General features: G+C 46.1%; 1 protein-coding gene and 1 non-coding gene across 2 annotated transcripts in view; one reads left to right on the top strand and one right to left on the bottom strand.

Moving 5' to 3' along the window:
• The window catches only part of CDS2 (CDP-diacylglycerol synthase 2), a 63,052-nt gene that overhangs the window by 6,755 nt on the left and 37,586 nt on the right, over positions 1-18,711 (bottom strand). The window contains exons 2-6 of the mRNA XM_029219623.1: positions 6,504-6,640; positions 5,122-5,218; positions 4,269-4,366; positions 2,058-2,197; positions 301-359 (exon numbers count right to left, since the gene is read on the bottom strand). Of these exons, the coding sequence (XP_029075456.1) occupies positions 301-359; positions 2,058-2,197; positions 4,269-4,366; positions 5,122-5,218; positions 6,504-6,640 (531 nt within the window). The remainder of the gene's footprint in view (positions 1-300; positions 360-2,057; positions 2,198-4,268; positions 4,367-5,121; positions 5,219-6,503; positions 6,641-18,711) is intronic.
• On the top strand, positions 3,595-3,667 carry TRNAE-CUC. Its single transcript has one exon. It is a non-coding gene; the product is annotated as a tRNA-Glu (tRNA).

Genomic DNA, 18,711 nt, shown 5'->3' with positions numbered 1-18,711 from the left:
AGGATATCTATGGGCAATGCCTAAAGCTTCACCTTGAGCCTTACCTGGAGGCCACCCTCAGGTCCAGAGGGCAAAGACTACTTAGGGTGTAAATTACATAACAGCGATTGGGTCTAGGTGGATAAAGAGCCACCAAACTTCACTAGGGATGCCTCCTTCATCCTCTAGGTTCCAGATGAATAAAAACAGACTGCATTCCAGGGTTTTGATTTATCACTGAAAGGATGAGAGGCCTGTGGAGTTTCCACAGAATTTCACTTATGCCAAGAATTTGGACACTGACGCGCATATTTCCCTTACCATGTAGAACTGCAGTCGATAATGCTTCTTGACCAGACTCAGCACAAACATGCAGAATCCTAGTTTGAGGAAGAGGAGGAGAAAGGGCAAAATGAATCACATTCTGCATCTGTCTTTGTCCTAGTCATTTCCTTTAGCTGTGTTAAGCAGTCCTTTGCTAATTTCCTGGCAGCAGTTAACCAACCAGGGCACAAATTCAAAGCCCAAGGGAATAAAACCAGATAAGCAGTCAGGAGGAAAAAATGACTCCTTCAAGACAATTAAAGGAAGGCAATATTTTAAAATCTTGCAGACTACACTCAACTTAGGACACCGTTCACCAGATAGAAATGTTTTGATCCTAGAGCAGGGGCCGACAACAGTCAGGCCAGCTGCCTGTTTTTATAAACAAACTTTTATTAGAACACAACCATACCTATCTGTTTACATATTGTCCAGGGTTCCTTTTGTGCTACAATGGCAGAAATGAGGAGCTGCAACAGAGACCCTATAGCCCCCAAAGCCTATAATATTTATTATCTGGACCTTTTAAGAAAAAGTTTGCCAACCTCTGTCCTAAAGAACAGGCAGAAGGGGGATCCACCTGGTATGGGGCCAAGGCCATCCCTGCATCTCTCTCCTACTGACCCATACGACCGAACTCTCCAGGAAGAAAAGGGATTTTACCCATAAGTGTGCTGAGTCCCTCAAAAGCAGCCCTGCCCAGAAGAGAGCACATCACTATTCAAGACCCCTGGCCTCCCTTTGTGGGGCTGCTCCCAGGCTCTGAGGCATGCTGTCTATCCTCAACACAGCAAACCTCTCAGAGGTGGACTTCATATTTTAATAGCCAGGTGTCTTTCACGGAGCCGAGTATTGCCATCAAGCTGATGAACAACAGGTAAGACTGAAACTTATTAGGTCAGAACAAATTTCTCATATGCCTCAAACTGGCTTTTAGGGTAACTATGAAGAACACATTACTAGCATTACTATACAGTCTTAACTGAGTTTAGATTGACAGAGCACTTTACTGTTTGTCAAGTTGCAATGTATCTGTTCAAATCCTCACAGTAATGCTCCTGTTTTAGCTTTAGATTACAGAAGAGCTAACTGAGATTCAAAGAGTAAGCTCCTGGCTCCTTTGAAGTCACAGGTCTTTTTAAACCCAAATCAATAAAATTTCTAATATACTGCAATGTCCCTTTTTTTAAAATTAATTTTTATTGGAGTATAGTTGATTTACAATGTGTGTTAGTTTCTGCTGTACAGCAAAGTGAATCAGTTATACATATATATATATCCACTCTTTTTTAGATGCTATTCCCATATAGGTCATTACCGAGAACTGAATAGAGTTCCCTGTGCTATATATACAGCAGGTTCTTGTTAGTTATCTATTTTATATATAGTAGTGTATATGTCAATGCAATGTCCCTTTTTATATACAAGTTCCTGGGTGGTTTTTGTTTCAGTCACGCTGCAGAATCTCTGCCAAGAGGACAGTCAGGACAAGACCATGCTATGCAGTCCTCCAACAGAGGCTGGAACACAAGGACAGGTGGCATAAACTCAGCCTCCACAACCACACAAGCCCCTTGGTCTCATTTCTCTTAGTAAAGAGCTGCTACAGCTCACGTAAGGCAGAATCCTTAGCTCTGCTCCCCTAAGTGGTCAGAGTTAATGTCATCAAAACCTTACATTGACCAAGAAATGCCCCAGCTCAGCAGACATGCAAAAACAAGGCATACACAACTGGTGAGCTGCTTGACTCATACCTGTTAGATAGAGAGTAAAGGAAATGAATCGGTGGTATTTACTGAGAATCCGCAAAGGTTCCTCTCTCTGGACCAGAGTGAAGAAGTAATCTGTCACTGTTTCGCCATAGAAGAAATAATTTACACACAGTAGAAAGTACCTGTAAGAGAATACAGGTCACTGCCAAGGGGAGCACATGTGGCCTCTCCTTTAAAGCGAGGCTGTTAGAAAGCTTCGAGGACCAGAGGTCCACCTGACCCCCAAGACCCCCGGGGGCAGCTCACACAGGGACAAGTAGATCACCATTCCCTGTTCTCTGGTGACACTGCAGGTGAGACGTTTATCTAGAAATTTGTGGCTTTCATTCACTCTCCATTTATCATAAACTTGGGACTCAAGTTTTTGCCCCTTCTGTAGCATTACCAGGCCTAACTTAACACTCAAACTGTAAGACAACCCTCTGAAAGGCACCTCATCCTGCCTCCGCAGCCTTACATCCACTCTTCCTGACACAAACCTTGCACATCTATCAAAATGGACTTCTCTGGCTTTGCCACCTGCCTGCTTGGTTCCCTTCTTTTCCCTGCCTGGAACATCCTCTTCACTTACCCAGTTTATCACTCGTTGCTCAAATACCATTTTCTTCATAAAAACCTTGCATGACCTAACATGATATCTGCCTCCCCTGCATTTATTTCTATAGTACAAAGTATTTGCTCCTTCCACTAAGCAATTAATTATGCTTCAGACTGTCTTCCTCTCTGATGCCTGGCTTTGACACACAAACCTTTCACTAGCACTAACTCTTCATCTGTTTATAACCTCTCTCCTCTACTGGAAGGAGCTCTGAGGAGGGAGAAGACATGGCTCATATACCTTTGCGGCCTCACTGGTGTTTCTGAGTATGGGAACCAGCAGCCCCACTCTAAACACTCAACAAGGATCCAGACAAAGAAGAGAGGGGAGAGCTTCTCTCTTCCATTTTTTCTTTTTTTTTTTTTTTAATTGTGTAAGTTCAAGAACTCCCATACTGGGTTTGTTTTCTGTTATGTGAAAAACACTTCCTTTGTACAGTGACCACAGTCAGGGGTCAGACATCCTGAGTATGTTAACAAAATTCATAACATTGCTTTCCAGCTATAGAAGACCCACAAGAGAGACCTACATCTTAACCCAGGTGGCAAGCACAGGCCCTGTGGAGACTGCGAGGCAGCTTGTGCTGCTGGATGACGAGGAAGCATCTCTCAGAGGATGTGTCCAGGCCAAGTCCGAGCACATCAACTCCCTTGGCCATAACCAAGTTGCCGGGGCCCAAAACACTACTCTCTGGCCTGGTAAGTAATGAAATCAATGCCCGAGACCCAGCACAGCAGGGTGAGAAGAATCTGTATTTGCCCGAAGTCTTCTCAGGACTACACAGTACTCTGCTCACATGTCACCACCTGAGAAGAGTGTGGTCAATACAGCAGCAAGTTTCAGGTCAGGAAGGGGTCTCGGACATCATCCGCACTATAGGTTTTGATCCTGTTTTTGCTTCAAGACAGCCAAGCCCGGAATTCCCTGGTGGTCCAGCGGTTAGGACTCTGCGCTCTCACTGCCGAGGGCCCAGGTTCAATCCCTGGTCAGGGAACTAAGATCTTGCATGTAGCGTGGCGTGGCCAAAAAAAAATAAAAGCCAAGCCCCTTCCTAGGAGGAGAAAGCAGAGTTCCTCTGAGGAGCCCTGATCCCCTGCACTCAGTCTCACTCCTGCTCACTGGCACCCAAGGAGCCTCCGAGGAACTAGGGCTCCAAAACCACAGTTTGAAAAGCACTGACTAGGTCTCAACCATCTGTTTTAAGGATGAGGAAGTCAACTTCCAGAGATAGCAACACCAGCACTGACAACTCCCAGATGATTCTTGTGGGATGCTGAGATACTAGAGCATGAAAAATGTACTGATATAGAAAAGGGGGGCCATTGTGCAGAGTCTAAGGAATCCAAATACTGATGCAAACACAGTCACAGATGCAGCTGGTCTGGTTTCTTCTGAGGAAGAGTCCAGACTCTGGGTAACTACTCAAACGCTCCTCACAGGCCAACTATACAGTCGGGCCTATGCAATACTTGGGTCTCAAAGGCGCTGTGAAGGTCCATGGTCATCACAGCCTCCCTCCCACCATGATTGTAAATACCTACCACAAAACACTTGTCCAAATCTGTTAAGGGTTTCTGTGGGGCTAAAGAGCTTACCAGCTGAGGGTTCTGAACCAGGGCAGGTCATAGGAGTGGTAGACATTGTAGCCAATAGTGATAATCTCATGGAAACACTTAATCTGAACACACATCACCTGCAGGACACAAAAGAATTAGAACACTTGTCAACTCCCCAATTCTTATGATCTTTGGAAACAGAAACCAACAGGTCATGGGCCTTCAAGAAAAACCATTATATTTAAGAACAATGTCGGTCCTTCAGTGATTCCACTCTCCTCCTTTCTCTCTCACACCACCCCACAGGGTAGTGAGGCCCTTTAAGTCACACAGAGTAGATGCAATTTCTCACAATAAATATATGCTTCTGAAACTTCAATTAACTTTTTATTGTAGAACACCCCCCACCTCGGGACTCAGTATCTTCCATTCTTGACTTTGAATAGAAATACATACTTGAAAAGTCCCAACTGCTCTGCTCAGCACTCATCTGTTAGTCATCTGACCCTGTCCATGACAGTGCGAAGACTAACAGCAAAGTACTGTGGACTGGGGTTTCTTAACAAAAAAGTCCTAAAACCTAGGAGGGAGACTCCAGGAAAACAAGAAACAAAACCAAGAGTCACACAGAATCGTAGCCAGGGTCCCAGTTTGATCAAAGAGCTGAAGTAATAAAATCAAATTTTAAAGTGATCCTGAATTCACACACAAATGGCCCTCCAGTTGGCCGCTGGAAGGTGAGAAATCACAGCTATTCTAAGGCAGATGTGGTCTGAAGAGCCTGGACCCCAAGTGATTCCCAGAACCAACCCAACACCTGGCACTTAAAATGACCAGTCCTGTAGGGAAAAGTGAAGGCAAAACTATAAAACAGCATATAAATGGCACTTACAATCATCATTAAAACCATTGGTCCAAGGTAAATGATGATGAAGAAAAATGCAATCATGGCCAAAGTCAAGATGCCTCTCACCCACCAGTTCTTCCATCTAAGTTAGAGAGGAGGGGAAGGAGAAAACATGTCAGGGGCCCAGAAAGAACTGAGGCACAAACCCAAGGGGGATGGTTCTTCCTGGGTTGAGAGGGCCCTGAGGTCAATCCTTTCCAGGAGTATGTCCTTCACCTTGACAGAGGCAGTAGCCCAGTAGCCACATGCTGGGAGGAGCAGAGCCGCCAGAGCCATCACATCATCCACGCTAAACTCAGCAAGTCCTCCAAGGTCCACAGAAAAACACACCCAGCTTGTGTCTTAACGAAGGAATCAGGCAAAAAACCCGAGGGAACAATGCCCTCTACTTCTGTATCTACTTGGATGGCTTCTATGGGCTTCTCTATCTGAGGAAAAAACTATGAACATTTTTCCTGCAGCAGAATCCTACATTGCTCTGACCCTGCATTGCTATGGCAATAACAGTATCAAACACAGTGGTAATAATAGCTATCATATGTATGTATCTGGCACTTCTATAAGGACTTCACATGTATTAATTGATTCAACCCTCAACACTACTAGCTTTTACAACAGATGAAGAAAGGGATGCACAGTTCATACACCTGTGAAGTGTTTAAGCTGAGATTTGAATCCTGGGAGTCTGGCTCCAGAACCCATGCCCTTAACCACTGCACAATACAGCCTTTCAAAGGGACAAATGTGTGGGAGGCATGCCCAGGAACACTCTTAGATAATGTTTTGGGGTCTTATAGTTTGCCTTTTTAATCTGCCCATGCAGCTGGTATCGGAAGGACTAGAATCTCAAGGGACCAAAATTTTAACCCTGAATTCACCGAAGTTGAGATGTTTCTCAATTCTTATAGGAAAATTCAAGGAATGTCCACAATGTGTATGTGTGTGAGAGAGGGAAAACTGAACTCTTAACTAGAAACTTGGGCTCCTCAGTGTAAAGCAACCTGCCCATTAGTCACAAACCCCAAGGATCATTCATCTTCACATGCTGTGTCAGTGACCACCCCCATGTCCACTCGCTCCTCCTCCTTAGACAGCACCTCCCAGACAGCCTAGAGCACCCTTCAAGGCCAGATCCACCCAGGCGGCGCTCGTAGTCACTGTTAAACACTAGATGATACTCAATGGAGCCCTAGGCAAAGGCAGGGGAGACTGTGGCCAATGAAAGCGGGCAGGTCTGCAACCTCACATTCTAACAGATGTGGGCTCCTGTTACAACACTGTGGGCTCTCTAAGGGCTTCGGGTCTTCCATGGCACTTGGAGACAGTGCAAGACCCCAGCAAGCACTTGCATCATTAAGCCAAGCTACCTTGAAGACAAGTTGGAAAGGGCCCTGTTGAGGACCTCTGGGGTATCGTCTACAGAGGTTGGTAGGGTGACAGCTTCCACTCGGCTCTCACTGTCCGATGCAGTCTCTCCATCTGCCTTTGCTTCTGCCTCCGACTCCTACATAGCAGAAAAACAGAAGAGGAAAAGGTCACAAGCGCTGAGTAGGATACCGGGTGTAGACATCCAAAAAGACCCATCCACCTTTGAGAACCCCTCTCCATCAACACCTAAGTCACACAGGGAGCAGCCCCTGCTCTGCCACAAGCTATGGATGCTCAGAACCACCAAGACAGCCCAGGCTCTCTCGGGGAAAGCTGGGTGTTCAGGCTATTGCCCCCCGCAACAGGGCTCCCCAAAGTCCATGGTGTTACTTCCAGACTTCACAAGAACACCCCATAAGGAGGCCAGCCCCACTCAGTGTGAAAGCCCTATGGGACCACTAACTCGAGTCACTGCTTCACCAGGACTGGTGTGTACCACTGCCCTCTCCCAGCCACCAGGCCTGGGCATCAGCAGACACTTTGATGTCACTCACAGAGTTGCCACCAGACCCCAGGCACATAAGGAAATGCTCACAGGAACTCACCCTGCTCCCCAGCCTGTGTGAAGGGACCAGAGCCATGCCAACAACAGGTTCTCCATCCAGAGTACCATGGAGCAGGCTGCTCTACATCCTAGGGACCATCCTTCTACTCAGAGCTTTTATTTCTTAGGAGAATTTAGAATAGCTGCTGTGAGAAGAGGTGCAGGAGAAATCAAATCACTTGGAATCAGAGTAACAATACTACACAGTATTTGAATAGCCCTTCACAGTTTTGAGAGCATCTCCCACACCTGTGAACATCTGAGCAGCTCTGGGAGGAAGGGAAGGAAGACGGAAAGATCCCTGTTTACAAATGAAGAAACAGGGGCTCTGAGAAATTCGATGGCTGGCCCCAAATCTCCTACTAACCAGGTCTCTGACTTCAGTGTGTTCATCCCACTAGATTTCCTTTTATGTAAGCATCTCGGAATCCGTTTTATTCTTCAGTAAGAGATTCAGAATAAAGTAAACTGAAAATGGCAAAAGGATGTTTCACCAAAGTGTCAAAGATTTCATTACATACATGTGCAAACAAAAAGACAGTTATATCTTTCTTCAAATTGGACAATTTGAATTTCCCTGATGACTAATAAATATATGAAACTGAGGATCCCTTCACATGTTTCTTGGCCATTTGGATATCGTCTTCTGTGAAGTGTCTGTCAAGTCACTGCCCAGTTTTCTACTGACTTTTCTTGCTTTCCTTTTTATTGATTTGTAGGAGTTTTTTTAAATATGTTTCAGATGTAAGTACTTTGTGTCACTAACCTGTTCCTCCAGCCTTCTCTAACCCCCACGCCCCACCTCAGTCCTTCCCTTTCCTACAGTCAGACCTTCTCCCTCCGGCTCAGCACTGGCCACAACGGGGACTTGGTGGGAGATTTTATAACTGTCTTCTGCCCCAACTGGCCATAAGGTCCCTAAAGACAAGGATTATAACAACTTTTTCTCAGGATATCCTCATGCCCGGCACAAAGATACTTACATAAAATACTTACAAATATATGTAAGGATGGTGGGAGGAAGAGAGGAATTAATTCCAGGTGTGGTAAAGCTGCCCCTGCCCTCATAAAGACAGCTGTTTCTAAATTAACTCACAACTGTGATAACACCACAAAACAGAGGCTTTAGTGCAGAGCTGCTGATACAGAGACAGCAGGCTTTGGTAAAGAACTTATGGAGGCACTTTGCTGTACAAAAGAAATTAACACAACATTGTAAATCAACTATACTTCAATTTAAAAAAGAAAGAACTTATGGAGGTGGCCTCATCCGTAGGATCTGAGGGGGAAAGCCACAATTTCCGATGATGGGGGTGAGTGCTCCTTCCTCCGCCATGCTTAGCCAGTGGCTCTGGACAAGTCACCCAAGTGACTTGTACTGTGCTTCCTCACCTAATAAAAGAAGCCCAGAAAGGACCCTCCTTATCTGGTAGGGGTTCCCTAGAAAGATTTAACTAAACCCCCACCCAGAGCTGTGCCTATTCCACTGCCTCACAAGGTTCTGAAATGCATGGATAATGTGGGATTATCCCTCTCTGATGAGACTGCGTAAAGACTGAGGCATTTGGAACAGCTTTCCATTCTTCATGTTAACATTATCATCCCCTCCCCATCAGCTACCATCAGGAATATGAGGTAACGATGTTGTGGGATTATCTAGATCTGACCCCTCAACCAAGGGGCTTCAAAATGCAAGTACCAGAGCCCCACCAAGGCTTCCCACAGATGTTCTCCAGGAGTATCTAGAAGCCACAGGGGCTGAGGTGAGCACAGCAGGCGAGAGGACACAGGCATGCGTGCATGCACACACACAAGCCCTAGCACAGTTTATTTTTAACTTATCCATCCTGTTGTCAAGGAAACTCACAAAGGCTGCTGGTTCCCCAGGCTAGGAAGGGCAGGAAGGAACCCAGGCAGAGCCCCTGCAGGGGAGGGGCAGGGACCTCCGGCTCCGTACTAAGTCTCTGGACTTTGCAGGCCCTTTTACGAACGTTAGCCCAGATATCGCCATATCCGACTCCTCTCCTTCCTTGCTAGGAAGAAGTGCAGTGAAGAGAGGTATCCTGAAGCAGAAAGTAGTAAAAGGACAGAGAGAAATGTTACAAAGATGCTGTGACTGTTGTTACTGTCAAGACATCAGGGGGCCTGGGATGAACAACTAAGAAATGAAGTAAACGCCCTAAAGAAACAAGCCTGAAGGAGATTAACTTTCCAGGTGTCACCTGCCTGTAAGCAAGTAACTCACTCCAGGCTCCTGAATAAGCACCCTCAGAGCCCTTACCTGGAGGTCTCCTCAGAGCAGGAGACAAACACCTACACAGGCAGCCACTCTCCCACAAGCTGAAACAGAGCCAAAAAAGGCAGAAGGGCAAATTCCTGTGTGGGAGGAAAGAGCACAGCCTGGGAAGACATGGATCAGGGTGGGGCAAATCGGCCAGCTCTCTGGGCTCCAGGTGGAGATGTCTAGAAAGCAGGGCAATGAACAGAAACCTTGGAGAACCTAGAATCCTGCGGTGTTCTGGCCCCTCCCCATGCATGGGCAGGGCCTTCCACTTGGGCTGCTCATGCCCGAGTGAGGAGGCGAATGCTGGCGGCAGCTTCCATAGTGGGCCCAGAAGGAGGCAGAAACCTGGAGCCCAAGTTTTCACCCAGCAGAAAGTGGCACACGCAGGACCAAGAGTCAGAGATGTCAAGCACTTCACTGGTTTGCTCCTCCAGCGGATGGTGAGACAGGCAGACGCCACGGAAGACTTTCTGCAGGAGGTGGCGGCGGCAGCCAGTCAAATCCCAGCCCTGGTGCTCATGACACTCAGCACAGGCCTCCAGTCTCTGGTCTTACCACTGGGGAAAGACCCCCCCCCCCCACCTCAGATGGTTGTTGGGATGATCAAATGCAACATCAGTGAAAGTCTATTAAAACTATAAAGGGACTGAATAGCAACAGGCACCTGCTACACCCACACCCCCCCCCCCAGTAGGCTGACCATGGCACACACGACAGGAGCCCAAGAACCCTAAACACCTACCCCAGGCAACCTGGGCACCCTTCCCAAGGAGGGTAGAGTGGTGAAAGAATGGTGGTTATCAGGCTTTGCTGGGGTCCTGGGCTAATCAATTCTGTGAGCTCAGCATGTGCCTGCCTTGCTTCCTGTTTCCTGTTTTCCATTCATCCAACAGGCGGCCCCAACTCAAAAATGATCCACTTCTCAAAGCTCCCATGAAAGGTGGAGGTCTGAGACACAGGCAGCAGTACATGGCAGTGCTCCCTGATGTGGGATGTGTATAGCACAGTCCACTGAGGTGTGGGAGGAAATATTAGGACTTATTTCTATTTAGCTCATTCAGCTTTCCTTCCTTGTGCATGCTTTATAAGGGACCTATCAGCACAGGTATATAACTGAGTGAGTCTGTGCAAGCTGGGGCACATGGTAAAAGCATCACATATATGTTGGACACAGTGGTGTGTCAGTGACTGTGGTCTTCTTGATTCCCACGCACTGAGCAGTACCTGGAACGTAGCAGGTGCCCAAAGATTTGTTGGACTAATGAGCTAATTAATTCTACTTAACCTACCATGGACCAAAGTGTCTGTTTGCACTGAGCATATGACAGAACCCACTTGGATTTCCAGCTCGTGTGGCCCTTGCAGCAGAGCCAGACTAGTGCCCACTCTCATCCCCTCTCCCTGCTGACTGGTGGGTCTTAGGACTCAGCTCAGTAGCTCTGGGGCCAGAACACAGTGGCGGGGAAAGGTTGCCTTGCTGCTTCAAGCTGTCTCGGCACGGCTCCCAGGCATCCCCTCCTCCTTCCTTTCTTTCTTTTCAACCCAAGGGCCCAGATCAGAGGCTGAGTAGGGCAGACCCTTGTCTCTCAGATTCTCTCTCAGTCACCGCCCATCCTCCCACAGTCCAGCAGCCATTTCTCAAGGGGGTTGTGGTGCTGGTGTAAACAGGAAACAAGAGCATTGCTTTAAAAGGAAAAAAAAAAGTTATCTCTAAGGCCTCCTTCCTTCTGGTTCACTAAGACTCTATAGGGAAAGGCAGAAGCACTTCAGGTGAGGGACACATGGAAAGTCTTGGGTACCAAGGGCTCAGACCTGTCAACATTCTTAGAGAAACTCATGCCTGAAAGGCTTCCCCTACCAGCCTACCAGGGTTCCTCAACCTCCTACAGCTGCCCAGACACCAATGAACTAGGGCTCAAAACAGCACAGAAGGCTTCCTTCAACACAAGCAAGAGAAGGCAGCGAGGCAGGGCCAGAAGGAGCTGTAATGGTGGGGAGAGGGGAGGTCCCTGTGGTCAAGGTCTGGCTTCCTGGCCTGAGAAGGGACCTGGCTTGGTCCGGAACAGCATCCGTAGGACTCATTTTCACTGTTATAATCTACTTAGAAAACCCTAGAGAGAACACAAGCAGTTTAGAGAATACTAAGCTGCATTAAAACTCGTAAGTTTCATTTAATGAGCGACTTCACAACTTACACAAACTATTTTTTGTACTGCTTTAGATGCAAATTACAAACCTTGTCCTGGAGGAAAATCATTCAGGCTGAGCCTAACCTTTCCACTAAGTATCATGCCTGCCATCTTCTTAAACAAGCCCTGTGGCCAGTTGCCAGGAAAATCGACTCCCCCACTTGTAAGGAAAGAAATTACCAGAGACAGGTTTATCCTTAATATGAGTGTAAGGGACCTATGTGTCCTTCTTACTGAAAAAGCGAAGTAGACTTTCATCTGAGTTCCTATTGGGGGGGAAAAAAGTGTGTGTGTGTGTGTGTGTGTGTGTGTGTGTGTGTTTAGTGTTTGGAACAGCAAAGAAAATATTTCTAGCTTTTTCTAACGCTAACCTCATTTGACAAGTTCAATTGTCTGAACAAAGGATCAAAGGGGAAGAGCCTGGTTCTGAAAGTTTAGAATCATCCCTGGCATGGCCATATCCTGCCTTCAAAAGCCTCATATCAGTAGCGTGATCCACAGAAAATGCATTCAACTACTCCAGATGGACTGCTTCCTTAAAGTACCTCCACACCAAAGAGCTCTCCAGAGGACACGGAAAGACACACGTGCGGGAGGTTCAGCTTTTTGAAACCTAACTGGCTCTGAACCGTTTCACCCACAGACAATACTATCTACAATGAGCCACAGAGGTCTTTACAGAGAACACACCACCGCCAGCCTTGGGCCCAGATAGGGCTCCTGTGGGAGGACAACTGTTCCCAGGACACCAGCACTGGAGCCTCCCACGTGCTGCCATCCCCTTTCCTCCCCCTCCTCGGAGACCTTGCTCCACTGATCTCCCCTCCCTCCCCTCTGTCCTCCCGCCTCCCCCTCACCCCTGGCCCTCATTTACACCATTCAAACAGGCTCATCCAAGGAAAGCACCCTCTTCCCCTTTGGGGAAGGATGAACCTTTGGGAAGAGCTTTGAACATCCCAACCCCTCCCTTGACTGACCTTCACCCTTGACGGGCTTTCATTCCTCCCTCAACCGACCTTCATTCCTCAAGCCACACCAAGCCACCTTCATCCCCGGGCATTCCCAGTCCTCCACCACCGGCACAGCCTTGCAGCGGCTTCTGATGCTATTATCGAGACACACTCTTCCTTTGGCTTCCAAGCAGCACATTCTCCTGGTTTCCCACCTGCCTCTCTAGCCAGGCCTTCTTTAGCCAGCTCCTCCTTGGCAGCTTCCTCTTCTTCAGCCTGTCCCTTAATTGAGGGACTCCACGAGGTTCTGTGCTGGGCACTCCTCCTGTTCTACTGCCCACTCTCCCTGAGTAATCTCATTCACTCTGATGCCTCTAACTGCCTCTTCTGGAGCTTCAGACCCACATATCCAAACATACTGGATGTCCCCACCTTGGATGTCCCAAAGACATCTAAAATTTTCTGTGTGTTCAAAACCAAATTCATTCCCTTTCCCCTGAATTGGCAAGTGAGAAAGGTGGCCATCATCCTTGGTGCTTCCTGCCTTGGCTCCTATCACCAGGTCTGGGATCACTACCTCCAAAACAGCTTTTAGCTCCATCTATTCATTCCCCTTGCCTCTAGACCCCCCTTAACTCAAGCCAACATTGTCCCCCCTGGATAACTGTGACAGCCCAACCAGCTACCTCATCTCTGGCCTTAGTCTATTCCTACCTCCACTCTACTCTTCACACTGCACCAAGAAGGACCTTCCAAAAAGAAAATCTGACCATGTCAACTCCCTGTGCAATACTCCTCCTGGAGCTCTCTGGGCTAAACTGAGGTGATTTTTCCACCTCTAGCAGTCTAAAGGATAGACTAAACTACAGGACAGATCTAAACTTTTTTTTAATGGTCTACAAGCCCCTTTGGGATCATGGTCTTGTATACCCTTCCAGCCTCGTCTCTCTCAGCCATTCTGAACTACGGTCAGTTCCTAGAACAGGCTGTACTTTCTTACCTTAGGCCTTTTGCTCATTCTGTTGCTACCTAGAACAGTCTCTGCAAATCACCCTCTTCAGAAACTCATCTCTCTTCTGGCCAACTATTATTTACTTCAGATCTCAGCTAAGAGGTACCTTTCTCTCCAAACCTTCTGCCATGTGTCCCAGTGACCCCCATCCTCCCTCAAGAATGCACCCCACACTGTATGGTCTCCTCCTGTAGACCACAATCTGGGTGGGGGCAAGGGGGAAATGTTGACTTCCTCACCACAGTACCCCCTACATCTGGCATGGTGCCTACAGAGAAGACAGTAAGTCTCACCACATCTGCCTAAGCAGCCACAGACAATCATTTGGAGAGGACCCAGGGTTTACTAGATTGGCAGATAGCCGAGCGACATACAGCAATTCAACATTTTCCACGCTCTTAAAAGCACTATATGAGGCATTATAGGGTTGCAACCCATTGTCCCACTGTTCATCTCCTCTTCTTTCTTAGAACAGAAGCCTTGATTTTTAGCTGGGCTTAGAACCAAGACTGCATTTTCCAGTTCTGGTCAATGAGATGTTAGCAGAAGCACTGTGTGCAATTCTACCATTTTTCTTTTATGCTGACTGGAATGTGGAAAGGCTAGTTGGAGCTCCGGCAACCATCTTGGCCCATGATGTGAAAGCCACCTATTACCAATGACTAAGCAACAAGAAAAAAGGAGGAGACCATCAAGGACAACTATGTAGCACGACAAAAATGGTATGGACTGCTTATTACATGAGAAAGAAGGGCACTTCTATCTTGGTAAGCTAGTGATATTCTGAGTTTTCTGTCATTTGTGGCCAAATACATAAGTGATAGAGGGGACTCAAAGAAGCACAGGATTTGTGATAGAGGTATGTCTGAGAAGGAGTTCAGAAAAGGAAGACGCAGCCTGCTTGAATACAAGGTTTTCTAATTCAGACAGACACTGCTGGATTAGGTCCCAACCTCCTCAAAACTGCTCTCTCATACATTAAACCGAGAGTTTGGATGACATAGGATAATTCCTGTTTGTTCTTTCTCCCAACACTCTCCTACCTCCCCCCATTAAAGCCTCCGTCTGGAGTAAATGTATTTGTTTACTAAAAGAACAAGCATACAACTCTAACCTAGTACCAACCATCATCAAAAGACATTACTTAATTCAGGATAGAGACTACCAGAGCTGGAAAAATCACCTCTGTCTCCTGGGAGGCTCTGCCCACAGTTCTGTTCTAATGATACCACTTGTTTTCCACTGTCCTCCAGAGTCAAAGCAAGACATCAAAAATTAGAAGCCCCGCTGGAGTCCAATAAGTCCTCTTATCATCAGTTACCTAGTCAGGCATCTCTATTAGTATTTAAGAAAAAATGAGTCCATCCTGGGGGAGAAAGTAATTTTTTTTAAGTTTCCTCTTTATTAGAATAAGGCTCTTGCAAAGAAGAAAGTTTATCAAATATTACCAAAAGATCTAATAAGATGGGAAAGAAAAATACATTTGCAATCTCAAAATTGGGCTCAAGTGTACTCCCTAGACCTCAGCCAGAAAATGAAACCAGGACCAGCTGCTGGATTCCACATCTGACGAACCCCTAAACTATAAACTGACATCCAGTACCCACCTCAGTGTCATGCATCTCCAACAGTTCTTACTACAAAGATTACTAGACAAGGTAAGTGGACATGAGAGCTAATGTCCCCAGTATCTCATGCCTCAAGCTCCCCTGCCCCTGTGGGTAGGCAAGCACCCTGAGCTGTTTACAGTATTGGAATAGTATAGTGTCACTTTATTTTAGTGTCACTATTCCTGATTCATAGCCAACAGTCATAGAAACAAGTGCCAATCAAATATACTGAGGACAAAAAATTAACAGTGTTCTCATCCCAAAATTTCCATATTAGTTGTAGAAGAAATTATGAAAGCAACAATGCAAAATAGTTTTTGATAAATGACTAAGATCCCTGGGAAAAGGTGAAATAGGAAAACGAGAAAGCCATTTAAGAAATATAATACTCCTAATGATCAAAGATGAGACAATTTGAGCATTAAAATAAATAATAAACCAAAAGTGATATAAACACAAAAATATGAAAATCTGAGTTCATAATGATAACTGTGCAAAGCCACAGAGACCACCTTTGAAGGTTGCTGGGACACCAGATCATCTTTTGAAAACCAATCATTAAAAGGAAAAGTGTGTTTATCGCACCCCTTCTGTACAATGGGTACAAAGAAATTGATTAAACTATTCTCTTTTGTCTTTGAAAAGTTCCTTTAATACAAAGGTTAAAAAAAAGAGTGCCTGGTCAGCTCAACTGCATATGACTTTCAGATATCCAGTACCTCAGCAGAGAAAAACCAATGTGCCCTCAAGTGTGATGTCCCAGACTCTGGGGACTAAAATGAGTCTAAAATTTCTAACACATGAAGTAAATAAAACAACCTCAAAGATGCCAAATTGAATGGACATTCCACTCTTCATCTTATGCAGGTCTTCTTCACCTCTTGGCAATATTAGATCTAGCTGACCACTTCTCTCAGCTTCCACGATACATACTTTCCAGGTTCTCATTCTACCTGACTGGCTGCTCTCAGTCTCCTGTGCTATTTTCCCTCTACCTGTCCTCTAAATGTTGATCTGGACCTGGGCTCAATTCTGGACCCACAACACTCTCTCCCTTAAGTATTACCATCCAGCCCCTTGCCTTTAATTACCAATACCACGCCAACAACTCTGATGATTGTATCACCAACCCCAACCTCTCCTCCAGCGCCAGACCCAACTGCTATATTTCCAACTACTTACTGACATCTCCACTAGAAAGTTCTCACAGGCATCTCAAACATATCTGAAAAGAACTGCTGACATTACCCACGAAACTGTTGATTCTTAAGTGCCTAGCTAGCCAGTTGATGGCGCCACAATCTATATCCTGCCTAAGCCAGAAACCCGGGAGTCATGCTTAATTCCTCTCTCCTCATTTTTCCCCAGGTACTGGACACTGCAGCTGACTCCCTCCTAAAATCCATTCTACTCCCCTTGCATGGTGTGTAGTAGCCTGTGCAAAATAATCATTTTAATCCCATGCTCTTTTCCACAGCGACAGGTTCACGAACAGGCATTTAACCCCAGCATAACCCAATGGGGAACATGACTGTTCTCGAGTAGGCACTTGGCCTAAGATAGTATAATCAAATTAGAACTCTAGAATCAGTTAGATGACTGTGGGGAGAGACACTTGAGCTCTCTTTCCCCCACCAGCCTGAGGAAAAGGGGAACAGGTGGAAAGGCAGAGCCCCAGGTGCTACCGGCACTAGCCTGCATCTTCATGGGAGTCTTCAGATGATGCCAACACCTGAAAGCCACAGTGGAGTGAGGACCAATGGCTTAAGCCAATGAATTGCATGATCTGCATGATCTATTATCTGCAACTGAAAAACAATTCAAGTTCTGTTGGTTCTACAGCCAAAATACATATTGAACATATCCTTTCTATCTCCTCGGTCACTAGGCTCATCCCAGCCCCCATTATCTCTCACCTGCAACAGTCTCCTAATTGCTCCTTCCACCCTCCACTCTCCTCACAAATAGCCAATGATCTTCCCAAAATACCTACCAGTGCATGCATCTCCCCCATTTAAAACCCCTTTAATGACCTCTCACTATCTTAGCTTAACTTACCAGATCCCAACCTACCTCTCCTAGCCCCTCCCTGCACCAGTGATCTCCAGGGAGGATGGACCCACAGCCACAGTGGCCTTTCTGCTGTCTCTCAATACACTGACCTAACTCCTGACTGAGAGCCTTCACCCCGACTCTGGAATGTTCTCACTGCTCAATCAGCCACCTCACTCAGTCTCCATTCAGACAGTCCCTCCTCAAAGAGGGCTTTTCTGACCACCCTACTCATAAAAGAATGGCTCAACTCCACCTCCATCATTCTCTATCTCCTTACAATGCTTTCTTTTCTTTATAGCACTTACTAATGCCTGAAATTTATTATCAATAAATTTGAAGGCACTAGGGAATGCATACCGCTTCAACCTTTATCTGGTCTTGATAAACATTTTTCTTAAAGTAATACATATTCCTTAAAGATAACTGGGATATGCATCTTTAGAACCTCCAAATTATCCAAAATAATTAACGTTCTGATGTATTTCATGCTAGTCTTTTTCTACGTATACATGTTTTTGGGGGGATAATAGCTGTAATCACACTGCACACCCAAGTCCTGTTTGCTTCCTAGTCACCTCTGTCATCAATGACTTAGGTGAAACCACTGATGGCAGACTGATAAAACATGCAGGCAACACAAAGCTCAGAAAGATAGACAAACACTTAAAAATATCAATGTGCTAGAAAGACGGGCCAATTATACAAATATAAAATTAGACTGCAATTAACAGAAGACTTCAACCACCAGTTCAGAAGCACAAATTGAGGGAGACATAGCTTAACAGTAACATATACACCCGAAGACTTAAGGACTTTGTTTGACAATCACAGATTAGTTTGAATAACAAAAACAAAAACTGGTCCAATCGGTTCAAAACAAGACAACAGGCCCAAAATGGAGTCACTTATGTTAAGTTCCCATCACCAAACCGAGACAACCTACAGCTCTGGCTCCCCTAGAAATGGAATCTTAAACCAGTCAGTCAGGAGTTACCTAACCAGCACTATTTTGGGTAATGTGCCCAAAATCCCTGCCATATCCTAAAGAAACGTAACTTTGCAGTAACTAATCTACTTTTTTGCCTAGTGTTAAGTCCCTTGTTCCCACTCTCTCCTGCCTATAAAAGTCTTTCATTCTGTACTGCTCTGGGAGCTCATTTCTGTCTGCTACACTGGATGCTGCCTGATTCATGATCATTGAATGAAGCCAATAATATCTTCAAATTTTACTCAGTTGAACTTTGTTATTTTAAAAAAACAAACCTGGGCTTCCCTGGTGGTGCAGTGGTTGAGAGTCCACCTGCCGATGCAGGGGACACGGATTCGTGCCCCGGTCTGGGAGGATCCCACATGCCGCGGAGCGGCTAGGCACGTGAGCCATGGCCGCTGAGCCTGCGCGTCCGGAGCCTGTGCTCCGCAACGGGAGAGGCCACAACAGTGAGAGGCCCGCGTACCGAAAAAAAAAAAAAAAAAACCTGAGGTTGTATTAACACAGGCATGGTC

Source organism: Monodon monoceros, unplaced genomic scaffold (genome assembly GCF_005190385.1).
Source record: "Monodon monoceros isolate NGI ecotype Baffin Bay Population unplaced genomic scaffold, NGI_Narwhal_1 Super_Scaffold_13, whole genome shotgun sequence".
In the NCBI taxonomy this organism is placed as follows: Eukaryota; Metazoa; Chordata; class Mammalia; order Artiodactyla; family Monodontidae; genus Monodon; species Monodon monoceros.
Note: the sequence above shows the minus strand (reverse complement) of the source record. Positions and strands in the feature narration are given on the sequence as shown.